Below are 18359 nucleotides of genomic sequence, written 5' to 3' on the forward strand. Positions count from 1 at the left end.
CCGTTTAATAATATTACACTAAAACCTCCCATATCAGTGACGTCATGTTCAATGAATAATTACTGGAAAGAAAAGCTCCCGAGTTTTGCTTCCAACTTTTCCCGAGTCTGTCGCGCTGCGGGCAGGAAGGAGGCGGGAAGCTCCAGCGGACGGACCGTTTCTCCCGGTGAATTTCCCGTTACTCCCGGTGGAGTTACTGTCAACGTTACTGCCTCCTTTCGGTGTCACGCGGGCGAACATGGCCGTGTTGAAGATACAGGACCAGGTAACGTCAGCCGCCGTTTAACGCCAACTCTTCGGGGGGGGGGGGAGCTGTCACTTTCCGTGAAAACGACCAACGTTAACATTACGTTGCTCTGTCTGTCAAGTGTTCGTAAGTTAAACCTTTAGTCAACGCCAGCTTGCTGTTCGTTCACCTGAGTGGTTTGCGTTTATTCACGACGGGACGTCGAGCTGGGATTCGTTCAGACGGTTAACGGTTACCCGTCCGGCTAACGTTAACGTTAGCTAACGTCAACAAGTACCGTTAGCTGTTAGCTAGTGTAAACCAGCCTGCTAACTTCACGTCACCTGTTGCCTTACGTTACGCTGCCTCGGTTCGGTTTTAAAAAATAATAATAAGCAACATCTCGCCTAAAAGCGAAGCCAACGCGTCCGTTTTACCGTTTTTCTCCGGTGCTTTTCCGCCGGTTAACGGCGTGGCTAACTTCCATCGATCTGCTAATGCTAATGCTGAGATAAGAAAGGCTGTCAACGCCAAGAAAAACACACAGCAGGGTGAGCTCGACTCTGAGCTCTCCAGCTGTGGTCGCGAAGTAGAAGGTTTCTTAGAGGTTCAATCAGTTCTTGTCAACACTGCAGGGACCTAAAGGGAGCTACACGGGGGACACTTGAGTGGACACATGCTTGAGTGGACACATGCTTCAGTGGACACATGCTTCAGTGACAAAAGGAGGATTAAAGCATTGTTGTTTCATGGGGGTTGTTTGATTCACCCCCCCATCCCCTCAGCTACTATTCACATTTGCAATGTTTGTATTCATTAAACAAGTAGTGAATGCAGATGTTTCGTGATTGTTATTCAAATACTCAAAGCTACTTTAGGCTCTGGTGACTTGAATACATAGTCGTCAGGTCTTCCACTAACTTTTAATTGAATATGATTATCAAATAATAAAATAAAATAAAAACAGCTTTTTATTTGCACCAAATTAACTCATTACAGTAAACAAATGCTCGGAAATACAAATCCTGATGGTTCCAAATTGGTTTAAATGGTTATAGTAAGACATTTTGTGGATCTCGGTAACAATATGAACTTCGGTCCTATTGGGGCAGTGCAGCTGTGTGGTCTGAACAGCCTTCCTGACACGCCGGCAAAATACGGAAGAGTGTATATGATTAGATCCCCCCCCTCTCTATTCTCCATTGTTCTTTGTAGTGCCTGCTGACAGAGAAATCGGCCGAGGGACAAAAATAGTCCCACTTAGAGGGACAGGGGTGAGTGTCCCTTTTCGGCAAAAATGTCTGTTCATCCTCTAGAGGGCATCCTGTACCTTTTTAAAAAAATATATTTTTAAATCCCCAGTGTCCTGACCACGCGGTGGTTGACTAAAGAGAGTGACTGTATTTAGAGGCATTTAAGAGAACGCAACCCACAAAAGCAGAAAGTCAAGCACCCGGTGGCGCTTTGTGGTTTTGTTTGTGTATACTTGCCATGGGCTCCTCCGATGGGTCCACACTGCGTACATCAGCTATACACTGGTGATGTGGGAAATTAGCCCAAGGACAACGTAACATCTTGCTGGTGCAACAAGTGGAATGTGCAAATTATACACTGAACATCTGCAGCGGCTCAGAAAGGCAGAGCAGGTTGTTCAATCCATGGCTGCTTCAGTCATTATGCCGTAGTTTCCCTTGGGAAAGATACCGAACCAGGCCGAACTCTGGTTGTGGACGAGCGTTCGTTTACTCCCTGATGAGCAGACCGTGTAGGTCGAGCTTCTGCAGTCAGTGTTTGAACCTCTGTGTGAACGAGAGAATGTTGCCGTGCAACGTTCAAACTTCTACTCGTGTCGTGTGACCTTAACACACTCTTCATAGCAGAGCGCATGTGATACCAGGACAACAAAGCTGGTCCCCCACCCGTGACTTTAGAGGCTGTTTTACATCTAGATGTGTCAGCGTCCCATAGAAGCGTGTCACAAAATGGATTTTTCAGGTTTTGTTTGTGTGGTGGTCACTGGTCAGGTTACCCCCCCCCCCCCCCTGCCTATTCCACATGCCTTGCCTTGCTTGACTATGGCTCCTGAGTCCTGATTGCAACAATAAACAGACACGCAGTTCCCACAAAGACAAATATTCTGTTTGGGATTGGAAGCAAATTCGCTCTATAAACATCTAGCGGCTACGTTCCTGAAAGCGTCCCCTGTTCCAGCTCGACGGAACATAGGTTGTTTGTTTATATGCTTGGCTTCCCAAACATCATCCTTTGTTTGTGCCTTTGAAGCAAGACTGTAACGTCAACTCGGTGACTGTCGAAGCAGAGAGATGGTTGGCATGTGTTTCATTTACAATTTGTAAAAATTGAGTCCATTAGACTCAAATGGAAGCCCGGCAAAAAGGCTACATAAACTAAATCCCTCTTTCTTTCTCTGTCACTCCCTTGCATCGTCCCTCCCTCTGAGTTAATGGGGTCATGTGGGTTGGCAAGATTGCTCCTTTCTGGATCTGTGTGGAATATGAAGGAGACTGAGACAGACGTGCACATACAGACGGGTCTTGTTAGCTACCCTCACATTCTCTGGCAAAGCTAGTTTGTTCCTGTTTTATAATGAGGAGATGGGGACTTTTGAAGCTATGCCAATACACCACCAAAGGAATACTGGAACACACGCAATACACATGTACACACACCAATCTGGTGTCCTTATTTTCGATTCCCTCACATTTAAAAGGAAAGGCTACGTCTACTTTGGCACCGACTTTATGAAGATTAAACCACTAAGATCTCATTTAGCGAACTCCTAAAAACAGCTTAACAGTGTTTGGCACATGGTTTGGTTTTTACCAGGCTGCGTGAGTTACAGCTTTTTAGATTAAGCTCAGCCACCCTGTGAAGTCTGAGGAGGCCATCGCTGCTTCGTTCTCACCATTTGTTTAATGCAAAACAGCAAAGAAAAAGAGCTTTGTTGAGCGACTGGGGCTCCATAATGCAAGGACCAGAAAGTTACAATAAGGCAACATTCAGATATCCGAACAATATTGAAGCTGTCAACAATCATCATGCCGTGTTTCGCTGAACGTTTCAATAGTCAAGAATCAATAGTGCTGGATCATCCTTCTCTTCACTTTCGTCAGTGCACTTAAATGAACCCCCAGAGGACTGGTGCATCGGCACTGGCCCGCCAGTGGCCTGACAACAATCGGGCATCGAAATACTGTCTAGTACTAGTATCGGCTTTGTATGTTGCGTCCCCTCTTAATCTCCAACCCCTTATATTCTGTGTTTTTAGGCCGCTTTGTTTCTAGGTCAACTTTCTGTAATCAGTTTTGCACCTCTTGCCGTCCCCACATTCAATGTCCTTTGAATTATATTTATAATTTTATGTCATTATATTTCTTTGACATAGCGGTTGAGGTACCCACCTCCAATTATTCTAGCTCTCTGTCCTCCTTCCCATTGACTTTCTCATCTCCCTCCCTTTATCCCCTCCCCCTTCCATCCCTCTCTCCCTCTCTTCTTTTGAAAGAGCTGGCTTCAGCAGTCTGCCTGAAACAAGCTACGCATGCCCACACGTACACTGGCTGCTGCGGCCCCCCGTCCGCGCTAATCACAGGGTCTGTGTGTGTGTTTGCGCCTGACGTGTGCGTGCGTGTGTGTTTCTGGCCGCGGTACAGCAGAGAGGATATGTAGCTTCCTATGCGCTGCCAGGCAGCCCGAGCTCATTCTGCCGCATGCCGCTCGCCGCCACCATTACGCAGAGGAATTCCCTGCCGTCTCCGCGGCTGCCGCTGCTGCTCGGGGGGGAGCGCGAGTGCTGGATGGCGAGAGAGAAGGAGAGGAGACCTGCTGCAAAGCAACACTGACAGATAGAGGACGCGGCTGGCTTTCACATTGGATTTTACATGAAGATGTGCAGCGTTCCTTCACGGGGAAATCGACTCTGTTCATGGGATTTATTGCTGACTTTTGTCCCCGTCCCAAATTGCGCATGTATGTAAGAGGGAACACTGTGTATTTATGTGTGAGAGCGTGTGAGTGAGAGTGCGCGTCTGTGTGTGTGTGTGTGTGTGTGTGTGTGTGTGTGTGTGTGTGTGTGTGTGTGTGTGTGTGTGTGTGTGTGTGTGTGTGTGTGTGTGTGTGTGTGTGTGTGTGTGTGTGTGTGTGTGTGTGAGAGGGCTCCTGATGCGGTCAGAACGGGCAAGTCGTGTGTGTATCGTGGTGCTGGAGGAGGTGGAGGAGGATGAGCCCTCCTCTTCGCCCCCGCCTCCCCGGGCCAAACCATCCCCTGACCGCAGATCCCACCTCGCCTCTCGAAGGGCTGCAGCTCATGAGGACAAGGTGAGATGGGTGCTTCCCTTTTGCTGCTCGAGGGACAGAATTTTCACCTGCCGGAGGTTTCGCAAGTTCTTCAGTTTCTGCTGAGAACGGCAGCAAAGTCCCACCTGACGTTGAAAGCGGTGCTTAAGTTTGTGGGTTCCACTTTGTATTGCGTGGAAACACAATGCCGCTTGTCGTCCTGTGCTAAATAAGGCACCAACCACAATCACCAATATAGCCTGCCACGTGAGATGACGAGTGATTTGTTTGGATGAGATCAGTGAGGACCTGGCCTTTTGTAGTCTGCAGCGTTGGCCGTAATAAAGGACAAGCCTACAATCGAAACCTGGTACAGAGTCTTTTCATCCCATGAAAGGTGCTCTTTGAAGTTTACGCTGAGATGAGGGAAAGCCAGGCAGGACGCGGCCGCTAACATCACAGGGTTTGCCCGCTTAATCTTTGTCCACCTTCTCCGATGCGGGACGTGTTTGCGGTGGTCGTCGGCGTAACAGGCGCGAAGCCGACATGACTGACAAAGCGCGACTTATTTTTAGTTGGGATTGAATGGGAGAGAGAGAGAGAGATGTGGAAAACTGAGAAAGGCTGAAGAGCAGGTCAACATCCGCCTGATACTCACGTAGTACTAAACGCCTCTACTTGGCAGCCCTGACTGGAGGAAAGGGTGAATGTGTGACACTATGTTCTATGAGACCCACAGCACTTTAATTAAAACGTTTCAGCAAAATCAGTCGCATGTCCTACTTATACTCCTAATTACTTATCCAAAGATATTGAAACAAGGAAACTGTTGTTATTATCCGATAATAAAAGTAAACCGGCAGCAGTGTCATTATAAAGTGTCTTTGTCTTAGTGACAAATAGGGATTTATAATTGAGGTCACAGAAACTAGCAAGTTATTGTTGTGTGGTTTATTGTCCAGCAATATATTGTAATTGCATATAGCAGCTGTGACAAAATGTTGTCTGTACGTTTACAGACTGTCCCGTAAAGTAGTACAGTAGTAAAGCTTTTTTAAGATGAAGGAAAAATGCAAATGTGGGCCAAAAATGTTCTTTTGTAAATGATTTTTAACATCAAAGTTTCCCAAGTTAAAATGAACGTCACAAACAAGGGTTTGATCTCAGATTTGAAACTGTGAGCTTAAACTAGTGTTCCCTCGAACTTTCATTGGAATGGATGCATGCTCTTCTGTTGCCCGGCCCAGTACCTTTTTGAACGTTATCAAACCCGCCGAGCAAAAATGTTTACAAAATCTAACTCCTTATGCTCTCGTGGCGCAGATCACACAAAGAGTTTATTTATGTCATGGAAAACGTGCATCTCGTCTTTTGCACAAATTGTCCCACTTGTCTTTTACACTGCTATTCATGGGCTGACCTCGCACCACGTGTGGTAACATATTTATTTACAGTCATAAAATAATTGGTGATCCAAAGCTGTTTGTGAGCTGTGGCTCTCTCCCTGCTCAGTACTGTAGTGTCTTTGTCTTTGTGTGAGACATTTGCAACTCCCGCTGATAACGCAGTTGTCGGCACAGAGAGCTTCTGGCCCTGCAAATGGAGTTTGTATCGGTGTCCATCAGCATTCCTTCGTCTCTCCTTGTCCCTGCAGCCGTCTCTGTTAAGAGCCATCTTCAACGTCGACCCGGATGAAGTTCGCTCTCTCATATTCAAGAAAGAGGATGTCAACGTTCAGGTTGGTCACTCTCTTGCTATTTTCTCTCCCATTGTAGAAGCCTTTTTGTTGCGACCCCAGCCTTGTTTATTTGCTTCACACCCCCCGGAGGACACACAAACAGACCATGATGGATAGAAAAACAAGCAAGGGCAGCAGCAGTAAGCCAGCAGGTCACAATTGATCGATTGGCGATGAACTGTTCTGACCATTTGAGGACATGATTGTCTACTGAAGTCTTCCTCTGTTTACACCACATTCTTTTCTCACAGTTTTTCCGTCCGTCCCTCTGTGGGTCTATAGTGCTGGTTTCATCTCACCGAGTGTCTTGAGTCAGCAACACTGGCCCCAACCTATTGCAGTCACATGACCTCTCTTTGAAGCCCCAGTTTGTTTCTCGCTACTGCACTGAAAGAGCAGATGGTGTAGCTGCAGCAGGGTGTGAGGAGGTGATGGAGCAAAGTGCAGAATTCCAGTGAACACATGATGGACACTTTTCTCCCTGTGGCTGCACTCTCATGTTTCCTGTATATGGATTACGTTTGGGGAATGCGTGTATGCCTTCAGCCCATCATGATGTGTGTGTGTGTGTGTGTGTGTGTGTGTGTGTGTGTGTGTGTGTGTGTGTGTGTGTGTGTGTGTGTGTGTGTGTGTGTGTGTGTGTGTGTGTGTGTGTGTGTGTGAAAAGGATATCTGGTGCGCATGCTTAAATGAGTCCTTTTCTGTATTTTGGGATCACTTGTCAAGGACAATGAGAAGAGGACGCCTTTGCATGCTGCAGCCTACCTGGGCGACGCTGACATCATCGAACTGCTCATCCTCTCCGGTAAACACTACGGCCCTTGGAGTAATTACAATTGTTGTCAATTGGTTGGATGTGTGTATATATATAAGTGACCTTTGCCTTCCTTATTTTAGGTTTTCTACCACGTCAGGCTAAATTGGAAGAAAAAATGTGATGACTGTTTCATTTTGTTTGTTTGAAGAAACACAAAATTTGAGTCATTATACCAAAAACCCCCCAAAAAGACTAAAGTAATCCCCCCCCCCAGTTGTAGTTCCCTGTTCCCTCACCCGTGTGTCTGCTCACAGCTCTGTGGCTGTCACCTTCTCCTGGTGATTTTATGAGTTATCAATCTGATAAGGTCGGTTTAACTGTCTGTGAAGTTAACTGAGCATTTTAGAAGGTGGTTCCAGCCCTTATAGAAGCGTAGTATGGAAGTCTGCGTGTGTGTTTGTGTTTCCTGTTTTGCAGTAATGTGGCAACAGGTGCAGCTTCAGGGCTATTTTAACCCCTTTCTGTGCCACAGAGCAACACAGCAGTTTGAAATCTTCCAGGCTCACGGGAATCTCTTCCTGTAAGGGAAAGTGGGAAAAGCCTCTTAAACTCCTCGTGTCTCTTGAGCCTTTAATGTCTCTTTCAGTAATTTCCATTCATTTGCCTCTGCTGTTGTTGACGTACCAGATTTCTCTCCCCCGCTCACTCTCTCCTTCTCTCTTCCAAGGAGGCAGAGTTAATGCCAAAGATAACAAGTGGTTGACTCCTCTTCACCGAGCTGTCGCCTCTTGCAGTGAGGTAACACATTATTACACAAACACGTGCAAATGTGTACTGTCATGCCTCCCATAAGTACGTGACTAACCGCATCCCTCAGTAGCTATAAAACCCAACAACCGGTTCTGCAAAACGTACCGACAGCCTTTTAAAACATTGACCAGCCCCTGTTTGAAAACATGTGTCCAACCTTAATCTGGTGTCTTTCCCACTGTCCTTAACACAGAAACACAGAAATGTAGCCTTCTTTCATATCAGTGAGCATACGAGGGTTGGTGCTCCAGTACTAACCACTAAGGCTGGAATGAAAATACAGAAAACACTGATCAGTGCAGCAAAACACAGACCAGATGGAATATGTGGTAGCCACCTTACAGGCCTGAGATGCAAAGAATTATTGCTGCTTTACACATTTGTAGAATCTGGCCTTAAAGGGGTGACATTACACAACCACCGCACTCTGTGTTGGTATTTAATAAAAATCGATCTACCTATTCTGCTTGGTCCCGGGCACCATGCCTACGCTAACACAGCCCCCCGCATTTGTTTTCCTTTTGGGGGCTATTATTGGCACGTAAGCCCCTAAGAATAGCAAAGACTTTATAACCACCCACACATCGGCATGTACTATGTTAGTACACTGAGGCGTTTACACCTCCGTTTGCACACTTCTGTCCCCAGGACGCTGTGGCGGTGTTGCTGAAGCACAGTGCGGATGTCAACGCCCGGGACAAGAACTGGCAGACGCCGCTCCACGTGGCAGCGAGCAACAAGGCGGTGCGTTGCGCCGAGGCTCTGGTCCCGCTGCTCAGCAACGTCAACGTGTCGGACCGGGCGGGTCGCACCGCCCTGCACCACGCCGCCTTCAGCGGACACGTAGAGGTGAGTCTCCCGTGGACAGGCGCAGAGGCGCACGCATGCACGCGCGCCGTGTCGGCATCCAGTCAATTTGCCTGTGTGCGATAGATGGTGAAGCTGCTGCTGTCCAGAGGAGCCAACATCAACGCATTCGACAAGAAGGACAGGAGAGCCGTCCACTGGGCCGCCTACATGGGTGAGCCTTATTCATTGCACGGTTTTGAATGCAATCATAGTTGTTTTTATTGCTCTCCCTCGTGCTCCTTAGTTGTCCTTTAATTGTAGATGTCTTGACTCGCTCGTCTGCCCACCTCGTCCGTTTCAGGTCACCTGGAGGTGGTGAGGTTATTAGTGGCCGGTGGAGCAGAGGTTGACTGTAAGGACAAAAAAGCGTACACACCACTGCACGCAGCCGCCTCCAGTGGCATGAGCAGCACCGTGCACTACCTGCTCGGCCTGGGGGTCCACGTCAGTACACACAAGCAGTCTATAATGTGCAGAACCCTTTGATCCAGCTAGTTCTTTAAAGTTCAGTTAAAATGAAACTTCTTCTCATCCTGCGTAGGTCAACGAGGTGAACGGCTATGGCAACACTCCGCTGCATTTGGCCTGCTACAATGGGCAGGACGTGGTGGTCAGTGAGCTCCTCAAGGCAGGGGCCAACGTCAACCAGGTGTGTATGGGTGTGTACTTTTTGTTGCCATGTGCGCTGTAGTATGTGGTTGTGTGTGTTGGGGTTTGATTTCTTTTTTTGGTTTCGTACCTTGCTTCAGGTGAACGAGAGGGGGTTTTCTGCTCTCCACTTTGCCTCCTCCTCACGCCAGGGGGCGCTGTGCCAGGAGCTGCTGCTGGCCCACGGCGCTCGCATCAACATGCAGGTGTGTCCATATGAAGATACACTTTCACACAAACACTAAAGCATTCATATTTAGCGGATATAAAGGGCATATTTCAGTGGATACCTCATCTTGGAGGCTGGTATATTATCCAAAGAGCAGCGATTAAAAGCCCAGTATCTAGTACTTTGAAAATCAAGTTGAAATGAAACTATTATTTAGGCTTTGGTGTCAGTGATGGAAACTGATTTTAGGTCGCCACAGGCTCAAGATGTAAGGCCATATGGAAGATGGTGGGGGAGGAGGGTGGCCCTGGGGCTGCAAGCTGCTCATGGAATATATCTCGGTTTGTGTGGTCCATTAGGGGGTGTGAGATAGCTTCTGTTCCTGCTACGCTTTCGTCAGTAATTATTAGACTAATTGAGGCTAGATATAAATGTACATGCACTGGTAAACTATATGTCTAAACTTCACAATCATATTGGTGGTCTGTCCCTCCCTCTATCTACCCAGAGTAAGGATGGTAAAACCTCCCTCCACATGGCAGCTACCCATGGAAGGTTCTCCTGCTCTCAGGCCCTCATTCAAAATGGTGAGTTTCTGAAATGTATCGGTCTACTTCGCACATGCAATACATACGTAATAATACCCTTTTTGTTTTATGTGTGCGTAGGAGCGGAAATTGATTGTGAGGACAAGAGCCGAAACACTGCCCTCCACATCTCTGCCCGCTACGGCCACGAGCTCATCATCACAGCACTCATCAAACAGGGAGCCGACACGGCCAAGTTAGCAGCAATCAATATTTAACCATCTGTTTTTCTCTGTCATCGTAAATGGACCCATTCTCTCAGTCCTTACCTTCCCGTGATGGCCTGCCTTCTTTGCCTCAATGTTATTTTCAGGAGAGGCGTTCATGGGATGTTTCCTCTACACCTGGCAGCTCTTAGCGGCTTCTCGGATTGCTGCAGGAAGCTGATGTCCTCAGGTACATTCTTGCTGACACCATTCTTACCCCTAGAATTACATAGTTGACATCCTAATTGATGCTGAGAACATATTTTTCGCAGGGTTTGACATGGACACCCCTGACGACTTTGGAAGGACCTGTCTACATGCTGCTGCAGCTGGAGGGTGAGTCATCATTCCTGCTCGGTGCCTATTGTTTCCTTTCTCCTGAGCCGCTTTAATGCTTTTCTTTCTTCCTTACTTGATGGAATTCGCCCTTTGTTTCATTTTTTCCCCCTTCTCTCTTATGCACTGAAATATTATCTTTAGACTTGATCATCCTTATTATCTCTGTTGAATCTGTCCACCCAACCAGGAATCTGGAGTGTCTGAACCTGCTGTTAAACATCGGAGCGGACTTCAATAGAAAAGACAACTTTGGAAGGTGAGCCAAGACTGTAGCTCTATGCTAGGAAGAGAAAAAGCCCATTTTGGGGAGTACGCTATGAAGTCCTCCTGATATTGACCGTGTGACCCGTCCAGGACTCCTCTACACTATGCATCAGCCAACTGCAACTATCACTGTGTGTTCGCCCTGGTGGGCTCTGGGGCGAGCATCAACGAGCGGGACCAGAGAGGCTGCAGCCCCCTGCACTACGCCGCCGCGGCTGACACTGATGGAAAGTACGTTCCCCTCAGTGTTTAACTGGTACCGTCTATAGTCAGCTATCAAAGTGCAACAAATAGTCCCCTGCGTCAGATGAAGGCTTGAACAATGCTCTTTGTCAGGTGTGTGGAGTACCTGTTGAGGAACGACGCCGATCCAGGGATGAGAGACAAACAGGGTTACAGCGGCGTGCACTATGCCTCAGCTTATGGACGCACACTCTGCCTGGAACTGGTGTGTACAACTACCACACAGGGTGGCACAATATGTTGCTTTTTGAAGTATTGAACACAAGGACACACATCATAGTATCGTAAACAGCCTTTGTCTGTGTTTCTTTCAGATGGCAAGTGAGACACCTCTTGATGTGGTGAGCCCTTGATTGATTAATGTATTTGTCATGTAGCTCCCTCTGTTGGACGAGTGGGAAACAGATAGATCAGAAAAACTCTTCTATCTTGTTAGTAATGTAACACTTTTTAACCCAAAACCCCTCGTCGCACATACCTTTTAACGAAAAACCCAAATCTTTCCTTCAATAAATTTGCAGCAGTGTGAATGTTGACCTAACTTTGCTATGTCTGCAATTCTGGATTTAAATGAGTAAAGTGGGGGACATCCGTCTTTTTCAGTTGCTGGAGACATCAGGGACAGACATCATGTGTGACTCGGAGAGCCACGCCCCCATCAGTCCACTCCACCTAGCGGTGAGTTTGTCTCTCTCGCATACAGGACTTCACTGTCCCTGCCCTGTCGTCTACCATAAGACATAAGTGTCCATTGGTTTGTGTCTCCTATTGATCTAGGCTTACCACGGACACTGTGGCGCTTTAGAGGTTCTCTTATCGGCCCTGCTGGAAGTGGATGTTTGCAGCCCAGAGGGCAGGACCCCCCTCAGCCTGGCCTGCTCCAAGGGTCACCAGGAGTGTGTGTCTATGCTGCTGCACCATGGCTCCTCCCCCATGACCCGCGACTACACACACAAAAGGACGGCCATACACGCTACAGGTATAAATACAGGACGTTACACATACAAAACCACAACATCCATCATTGTTCTTCTGGTTTATGAAATACAAACATGTTGCTTTTAGAAATAGTCAGCCTCTATTGTGTGTGTGTGTGTGTGTAGCTATGAATGGCCACCCGGAGTGCCTCCGCCTGCTCATGAGCACCAACGACCAACACATTAACGTGGATGTACAAGACACCAATGGACAGTGAGTGTGTACACTAGTTTTTACGCTGCTTATTGTTTGCTTAATCATATTATTTTAACCTGTCATCGATATGTAAATAAATAAACAGAAGTACTCAGGTCTTATTTCTCCACTGTCTGCAGGACGCCTTTGATGTTGGCAGTGCTGAATGGACACACAGAGTGTGTGTACTCTCTACTCAGTCAAGGAGCCGGTGTGGACTATCAGGACCGCTGGGGGAGGACGGCACTCCACCGAGGGGTGAGACCTTCACATGCACTCAGTTAATATTACAACTTCATATATGTCTTGTTCTTCCACACAGGCGGTGACCGGCCAGGAGGAGAGCGTCGAGGCCCTGCTGCAGCGCGGGGCCAGCGTGTGCGTCAGAGACATCCTGGGCCGCTCCCCTCTACACCTGGCATCCGCCTGCGGCCGCGTGGGCGTCCTGGGGGCCCTTCTGCAGGCCGGCAGCAACTCTCTCACGCACCTCACCGACAACCAGGGCTACACACCACTGCACTGGGCCTGCTACTACGGTGGGGGAGGGGTGGGGTGTACAGCGGTTCTGTGTGAGAGCACAGCAGTGTGTCCGTTCCTCCCTTTGTACCGCCATGCTTTCTCTTCTGTTCCTCCCAGGATACGACGCCTGTGTGGAGGTGTTGTTGGATCAAGAGGCGATCAAGAAGATCAAAGGCAACCCGTTCAGCCCTCTGCACTGTGCCGTGTAAGACAACGCGTGCGCCAATCAATGCGGTTATGTTGACAGACGCCGGTCCGAAGGCGAGTGACAGTGCGTGTTGTGTATTTCAGTATGAGCGACAACGAGGGAGTGGCTGAGATGTTGATCGACGCCCTGGGCACAGCTATCGTCAACGCCACGGACTCCAAGGGCAGGTGAGCGACGACGCAATGATGGCGAGAAGATGTTCGGAGGGAGCACAAGCGCTGCTGGTTATTGTGGCAGCGGTGTTTGTTTCAACACAGGACCCCCCTTCACGCCGCAGCTTTCTCCGACCACGTGGAGTGCGTCTCCCTCCTGCTCAGCCAGGGCGCTCAGGCAAACGTCGTTGACACGCACATATGCAGCACCCCGCTGATGATGGCAGCTCTAAACGGACAGACCAACACAGTGGGTGGGTAGAGCCATCGGACACTCGCATGCACTGTTCACGGCGTCGCATTGCTTGACCTTTGACACGTAACCTTTGCCATTTGTGTTGCAGAGATGTTGGTGAGCAGCGCTAAAGCAGACTTCACAGTACAGGACACAAACAGGAACACGGCACTGCATCTGGCGTGCAGCAAGGTAACCAGTGTCCCCAAAGAGTAGACAAATCCTAACTGGGTCATTAATAATAATAGTTAACATCTGTTAGCTGTGGAACGTCAGTCATACATCCACATAACATACATCCTCAAAATGTCTTCATAAATATTAGAAGGATATGCCATGAGTACAGATGTACAAATAATAAGGTAGTCGTTTCCGTAATGTGCGATGTACTAATCTTCACTGTTCTGTTCCTCTGAGGGTCACGAGACGAGTGCCTTGTTGATTCTGGAGAAGATCAGCAATAAGAACCTCATCAACTGCACCAACACGGCTCTGCAGACGTACGTGCCGTTGCGAACATTTAGCTCCGTGTTCAGACCGGATGTATTTTACAAGTCCCTCGCCCTTTGTTCTCAGGCCCCTGCACGTAGCAGCCAAGAAAGGTTTGACAGTGGTGGTCCAGGAGCTGCTGAGGAAAGGAGCCAGCGTTTTAGCAGTGGACGAGAACGGTCAGTTTTTAAGTTAATTATTATTACAATACGATGATCCTGTGACAGCCAGGACAGACGTGCAACCACTGGGCGGTGATTGTAGTTTTCACTCACTCGCTCGTCTCTTGTCCTCAGGTTACACTCCGGCTCTGGCCTGCGCTCCCAACCGGGACGTGGCCGACTGTCTGGCGCTCATCCTCAACTCCATGATGCCCACCTCCCCCATGGTCACCATAGCAGCTTTGCCCGCGCACTCTCTAACTCAGACAGTCGTCAACCACCACCCCGTCAACAAGCACGCCTCCAAAGGCGTGGCCTTTGACACCCCGCCCTCTCTGAGGCCCGACTACGCTTCCTACTGCAGACCGGAGAGGCCACCGACATCAATCGTTGGGGATGATGAACTGAATGACTCAGATTCAGAAACATACTGAGGACATAACTGCAATTGGACAGAGCCCCACAATACTGACAAGCTAGCCAGCCACTCAGGAGCCTTAATAGATCATTCAAAAAGAGAGAAAATAGAACAAGTGTGCAGATTATTTTTAGATAAGCTTCTTCAAATCTAAAAATAACCTTTGTTTTAGAACCCGTTTGTTTCCTTAAGCTGCATACCCATTGGGTGATGAATAATGTACTAGATAGATAGAATAAGGTCACACTGTTTATCTCAGACAACATCACTGTATGGTCAGTAACATGGCCAGCGTATTTAATTTTCAAGCAATGTTTTCCTTTTTTTAAACTAAGTACCTACTCTTTGTAGTGGTTTTAAGCCTTTTCACAGTTTTTCCTTTTAACTAACACTAAAAAAGCATCTACTTGACGCTCAGCGGACTTCTTTGTCACTATTGTGTAAAGAAAAGAACCGTGGATAAGGGTATGGGACCAGGAGATTGCTGTTTTCCCTTCACTGATCGCTAATGCTGCATCAGTGTTAGCCACTTTTTAATTCCTTGGAGAGGAAGCCATTATTTAATCCTATGAACTTATTCCAAGTGGAGACCGAACCCACGGGAACCGTTTAGGACAGCAGGTGACTGTCTGATCGGTCCAGGAGTCATTCGATACATGAGCTGCTTAAGGAACTTTTAACTTGCAATGCTGTAACTACTCTGACTGTACTGCACAGAAGACTGGGTGAAAGTGGCTGACACTGTGTGTGACTGAGTGATAAATATCACCTTTTTTAGGAAAAGGCAGCTTGGATGCTACTGGTGATGTTTGTAAAGATTAGGCAATGAACAAATAAAGGTTATGTTTTTAAGATTCATAGCCGATTGTATTTGACAGAAGACAAATGTCCAACCCCTAACTTGTCTATAGCAGAAGATTTGTTTTAAAACGATATTTTTCTCCTGGCAGCCCTCTGTTACCAGATCATTCCTGGTCCAGGTGATACATTCGTCCGTACAGACAGGCAGTGACGAGCCCAGCCGTCATCTTTGAGTGTTTCATTGTCACTCTTCCATCGGCAGCTGTTTCCAGATGCTGCGGCTGCTCCAGGACAAGCCTGTTAACCAACACCGATGGGTACACGTATCTGGTCCCAAACCGTCCCTCTAACAGGAAGTCCAGTTTGGACTCTGCCTCTTCCACCTCCTGTCCACAGGAAGTGACCTCCAACCCTGCACAGCGGACAAGTGCGCACACCTGCAACAGACATATGATGAATGGAACAAGAGCATAACGACTCAGTGCTAAGATTCCCCCCCCCTCTCTTGGCTCGTCCTCACCTGCAAGGCGTAACGTCCGTTCACAGTGTGCATTCCGGCAAACGCTCCCAATGAGTAGAGCTCTTTGCTGCCTCCCGGCGCTAACCGCCGGTACTGCAGGCGACAGCAAAAGGTGCCATTACACACCCTCACTTTGCCCTCAGTCTCGTTCAGGAGGACGAAGGTGAATGGGTCGTACATCATGGATGAGATGAAGGTGGTGGTGGAGGAGGGAAGAACCGAAGAAGCGGTTTCAGGAGGCGGAGCATCAAAGCAGTTCTCTTCGTGACAGTATCCGGAGGCTGCAGATGACGTGGACTGACCCCAAGCTACTGCCTTCTCCTCTTCCGTGAGGACTCTGTGCTCCATCCACAGAGGGTCTAAGACCGGCACCCTGGCTACCAGCAGCCTGCCCTCTTCTGGGTCTCCTCTCTGGGCGTGGTGGTAAGTGGCAGAAGTTGGGGTGTAGATACCACTTCCCGTCATAATCAATCGGTCACTACGAATGTTGGCTGCTAGCAGGGTGACATTAGCGCCGGAGCTGAAAGCCTTCTGGAACTGGATGGTGTCTAGAAGAGGGAGCTGGTTCATCCAGGCTGTGGGGAAGATTATCTGACGGACACCCTAAAGGGGGTCCAAGGAGAGGGAGTGAGGAGAACAGAAGGCCGACCATGAGACCGCAGAGCCGGGTAAAGGGTTTAATTTTCTACCTTCTCCAACAGAGTAAGTGTGGGCTCCTGGAATAGGATGTCAAAGCAAGTGATGAGACCAAATGTTCCAGCAAAAGGTGTATCAAACGTTGTGATCTCAGGTCGTGGCGGCTTGTCGAAGGCCTCCTCGAAGTAGAGGTTGTGTTTATGGTAGCGCGCCACCAGCAGGCCATCTGACCTGTAGCACAGAAGATTCTTTTAACAGTTCCTGGGAAATTGTGCACTTGCTGGACGTCGTTACAGCTGAAAGTAATCTTATTTCAAGGTCAGCTCCGGTACCTGAAGACCACGTTGGTATTGAACTGCCAGCGTCCATCCGATGGACAGGACGAGGGTTCGGTCTTCGGGCAGAGCTGCAGGTCCGCCATGTTGGCCACAAGGTAGAGGTTGTAACGACGGGCCATGCAGCTCAAGCTCTGGAGAACCTGTGAAACGCAACCGCACCTCAAACGTGATTATTGTCAGACTAGTGTGGAGGTGTCGTATGTTATCGTGCTGGAACATCTGTTAGACAATGGCGGAAATTCTAAACGTGTGGGTGCGCACCTCTGTGTTGTTGTATTTGCCTGGTTCTGTGCAGGGGTTCCAGCTCTCCTGCTGGGGGTCAGGGATGGTTTCTAGGTAGCCAGAGATGGAAGAACGGCTGAAGTTAAAACCCTGAAGGCCATCTTCTGGAAACACCAGGATCTGGGCACCCTGAATGGAGGATGGAGCAGTCACGTGCTCTGACATTAAGAGTACAACCTTCTCAACGCACATAAATACAATCTCTCCCGTGACGTCAGCAACCCGCTCTTTTGACGTGAACACACCTGCTGAGCGGCCAGAGCCGCCTGCTGCTCGAAGACCCGCAGGTTGTCGTGCATGTGCCGCAGGGCCGCGGGGCGGGACAGGGGGGTCCGAGGCTCCGGGTTCAGGACCACGCTGTGCTCGTACACAGCGGCGACGAACCAGGAGCCCCCGGCTGGTTCTGTCCGATCCGCCGCCGACGTGAAACAGAGGCCGACGACAACGACCACCAGGCGAAACATCGTTTGTTCTTTCCCGGGAGACGTGGATGTTGTTACGTCATGGCTTCTGAGGGGTCAGGAGTGAGTCAGCTCCCTCTCTGGGTTAGAGGTGACAATAATCACTAGTGAAATATTTATATTGCTTTACACTGTGCAACTTGGTCCACGCGATCAGAATTGATCGAGGTCTTCATTTTCATAGTTCGTGTCTACTTGTCCTGTCCGGAACGGCTGACTATGGTAACCTGGCAGACTTTAATTTTGAAGGAAGAAAAAAACAGGACCGGAAGCACCAAGATAACCCGGAACTTCTTTACGAACCTAGTGCTCGTCCTACATCCAGCATGACCGGACCCAGAGATCACACATTAGTACTAGCATTTACTTAATGTGAATTATTTATCGACAACGGTGATCGCGAGAAACAGGCGAAGGTTCAGGGTTTTTTTTCTACCCGTGTTTCCCTGACGTCTCCGCGCGCGTTTGACCAGGACGTCTATTAGCATTAGCTCCTCGGTACAATGTCAACACCAACAGAGGCACCAAGAAAAGGTGCAGACGCCCCCGTGTCGAAGACCAACCAGGTGTTCAAAAGCTGCTGGAGCTGTCGGATGCTCTCGGGCGGAGGTCTGATCCTCTCCGGCGCGTACGTGTACAGTATTGCCCGCAGGGTGATGCGACAAGGTGGGCCTACCTCCATGGGGACCGTGGCGCAGATCACCTTTGCTGCTTGTAAGTGATCAGATGACGCGACTCTATAATGGTTGCTCGTCTTCAGGGAGTAATCCATGCACTACCGTGTTTTGTCCTCCAGGTCTGGCGGCGTGGGGAGTAGTGATAGTCACTGACCCG

The 18359-nt window shown here is 48.7% G+C and overlaps 2 protein-coding genes across 4 annotated transcripts; one reads left to right on the plus strand and one right to left on the minus strand.

Annotated features, from left to right (window-relative positions):
- The first annotated feature begins 30 nt into the window (after positions 1 to 30).
- On the plus strand, positions 31 to 15345 carry ankrd28a (ankyrin repeat domain 28a). 3 transcript variants are annotated; one of them, XM_040189126.2, is made up of 29 exons: positions 31 to 265; positions 6177 to 6260; positions 6987 to 7065; positions 7745 to 7815; positions 8476 to 8676; positions 8761 to 8848; positions 8978 to 9120; positions 9218 to 9325; positions 9426 to 9530; positions 10002 to 10080; positions 10162 to 10276; positions 10394 to 10476; positions 10559 to 10622; positions 10813 to 10881; positions 10980 to 11120; positions 11226 to 11337; positions 11447 to 11473; positions 11736 to 11810; positions 11910 to 12111; positions 12236 to 12323; positions 12446 to 12563; positions 12628 to 12841; positions 12942 to 13029; positions 13116 to 13199; positions 13290 to 13438; positions 13529 to 13611; positions 13837 to 13919; positions 13996 to 14087; positions 14205 to 15345. In XM_040189126.2, exons 1-29 carry the CDS (start codon positions 239 to 241, stop codon positions 14501 to 14503), a joined length of 3171 nt encoding a protein of 1056 aa, XP_040045060.2. In that variant the 5' UTR covers positions 31 to 238; the 3' UTR covers positions 14504 to 15345. The 3 variants fall into 3 exon arrangements, with proteins under 3 accessions (XP_040045060.2, XP_077937863.1, XP_077937862.1); XM_078081737.1 differs by lacking the exon at positions 31 to 265 and adding an exon at positions 283 to 373; XM_078081736.1 differs by lacking the exon at positions 31 to 265 and adding an exon at positions 3771 to 4564.
- On the minus strand, positions 15333 to 17912 carry btd (biotinidase). Its single transcript, XM_040189128.2, has 6 exons — positions 17310 to 17912; positions 17044 to 17193; positions 16777 to 16922; positions 16498 to 16675; positions 15809 to 16411; positions 15333 to 15725 (listed from the first exon to the last, which is right to left on the minus strand). Exons 1-6 carry the CDS (start codon positions 17526 to 17528, stop codon positions 15453 to 15455), a joined length of 1569 nt encoding a protein of 522 aa, XP_040045062.2. The 5' UTR covers positions 17529 to 17912; the 3' UTR covers positions 15333 to 15452.
- Between the last annotated feature and the right edge of the window lie 447 nt (positions 17913 to 18359).

Source organism: Gasterosteus aculeatus, chromosome 10 (genome assembly GCF_964276395.1).
Source record: "Gasterosteus aculeatus chromosome 10, fGasAcu3.hap1.1, whole genome shotgun sequence".
NCBI lineage: Eukaryota > Metazoa > Chordata > Actinopteri > Perciformes > Gasterosteidae > Gasterosteus > Gasterosteus aculeatus.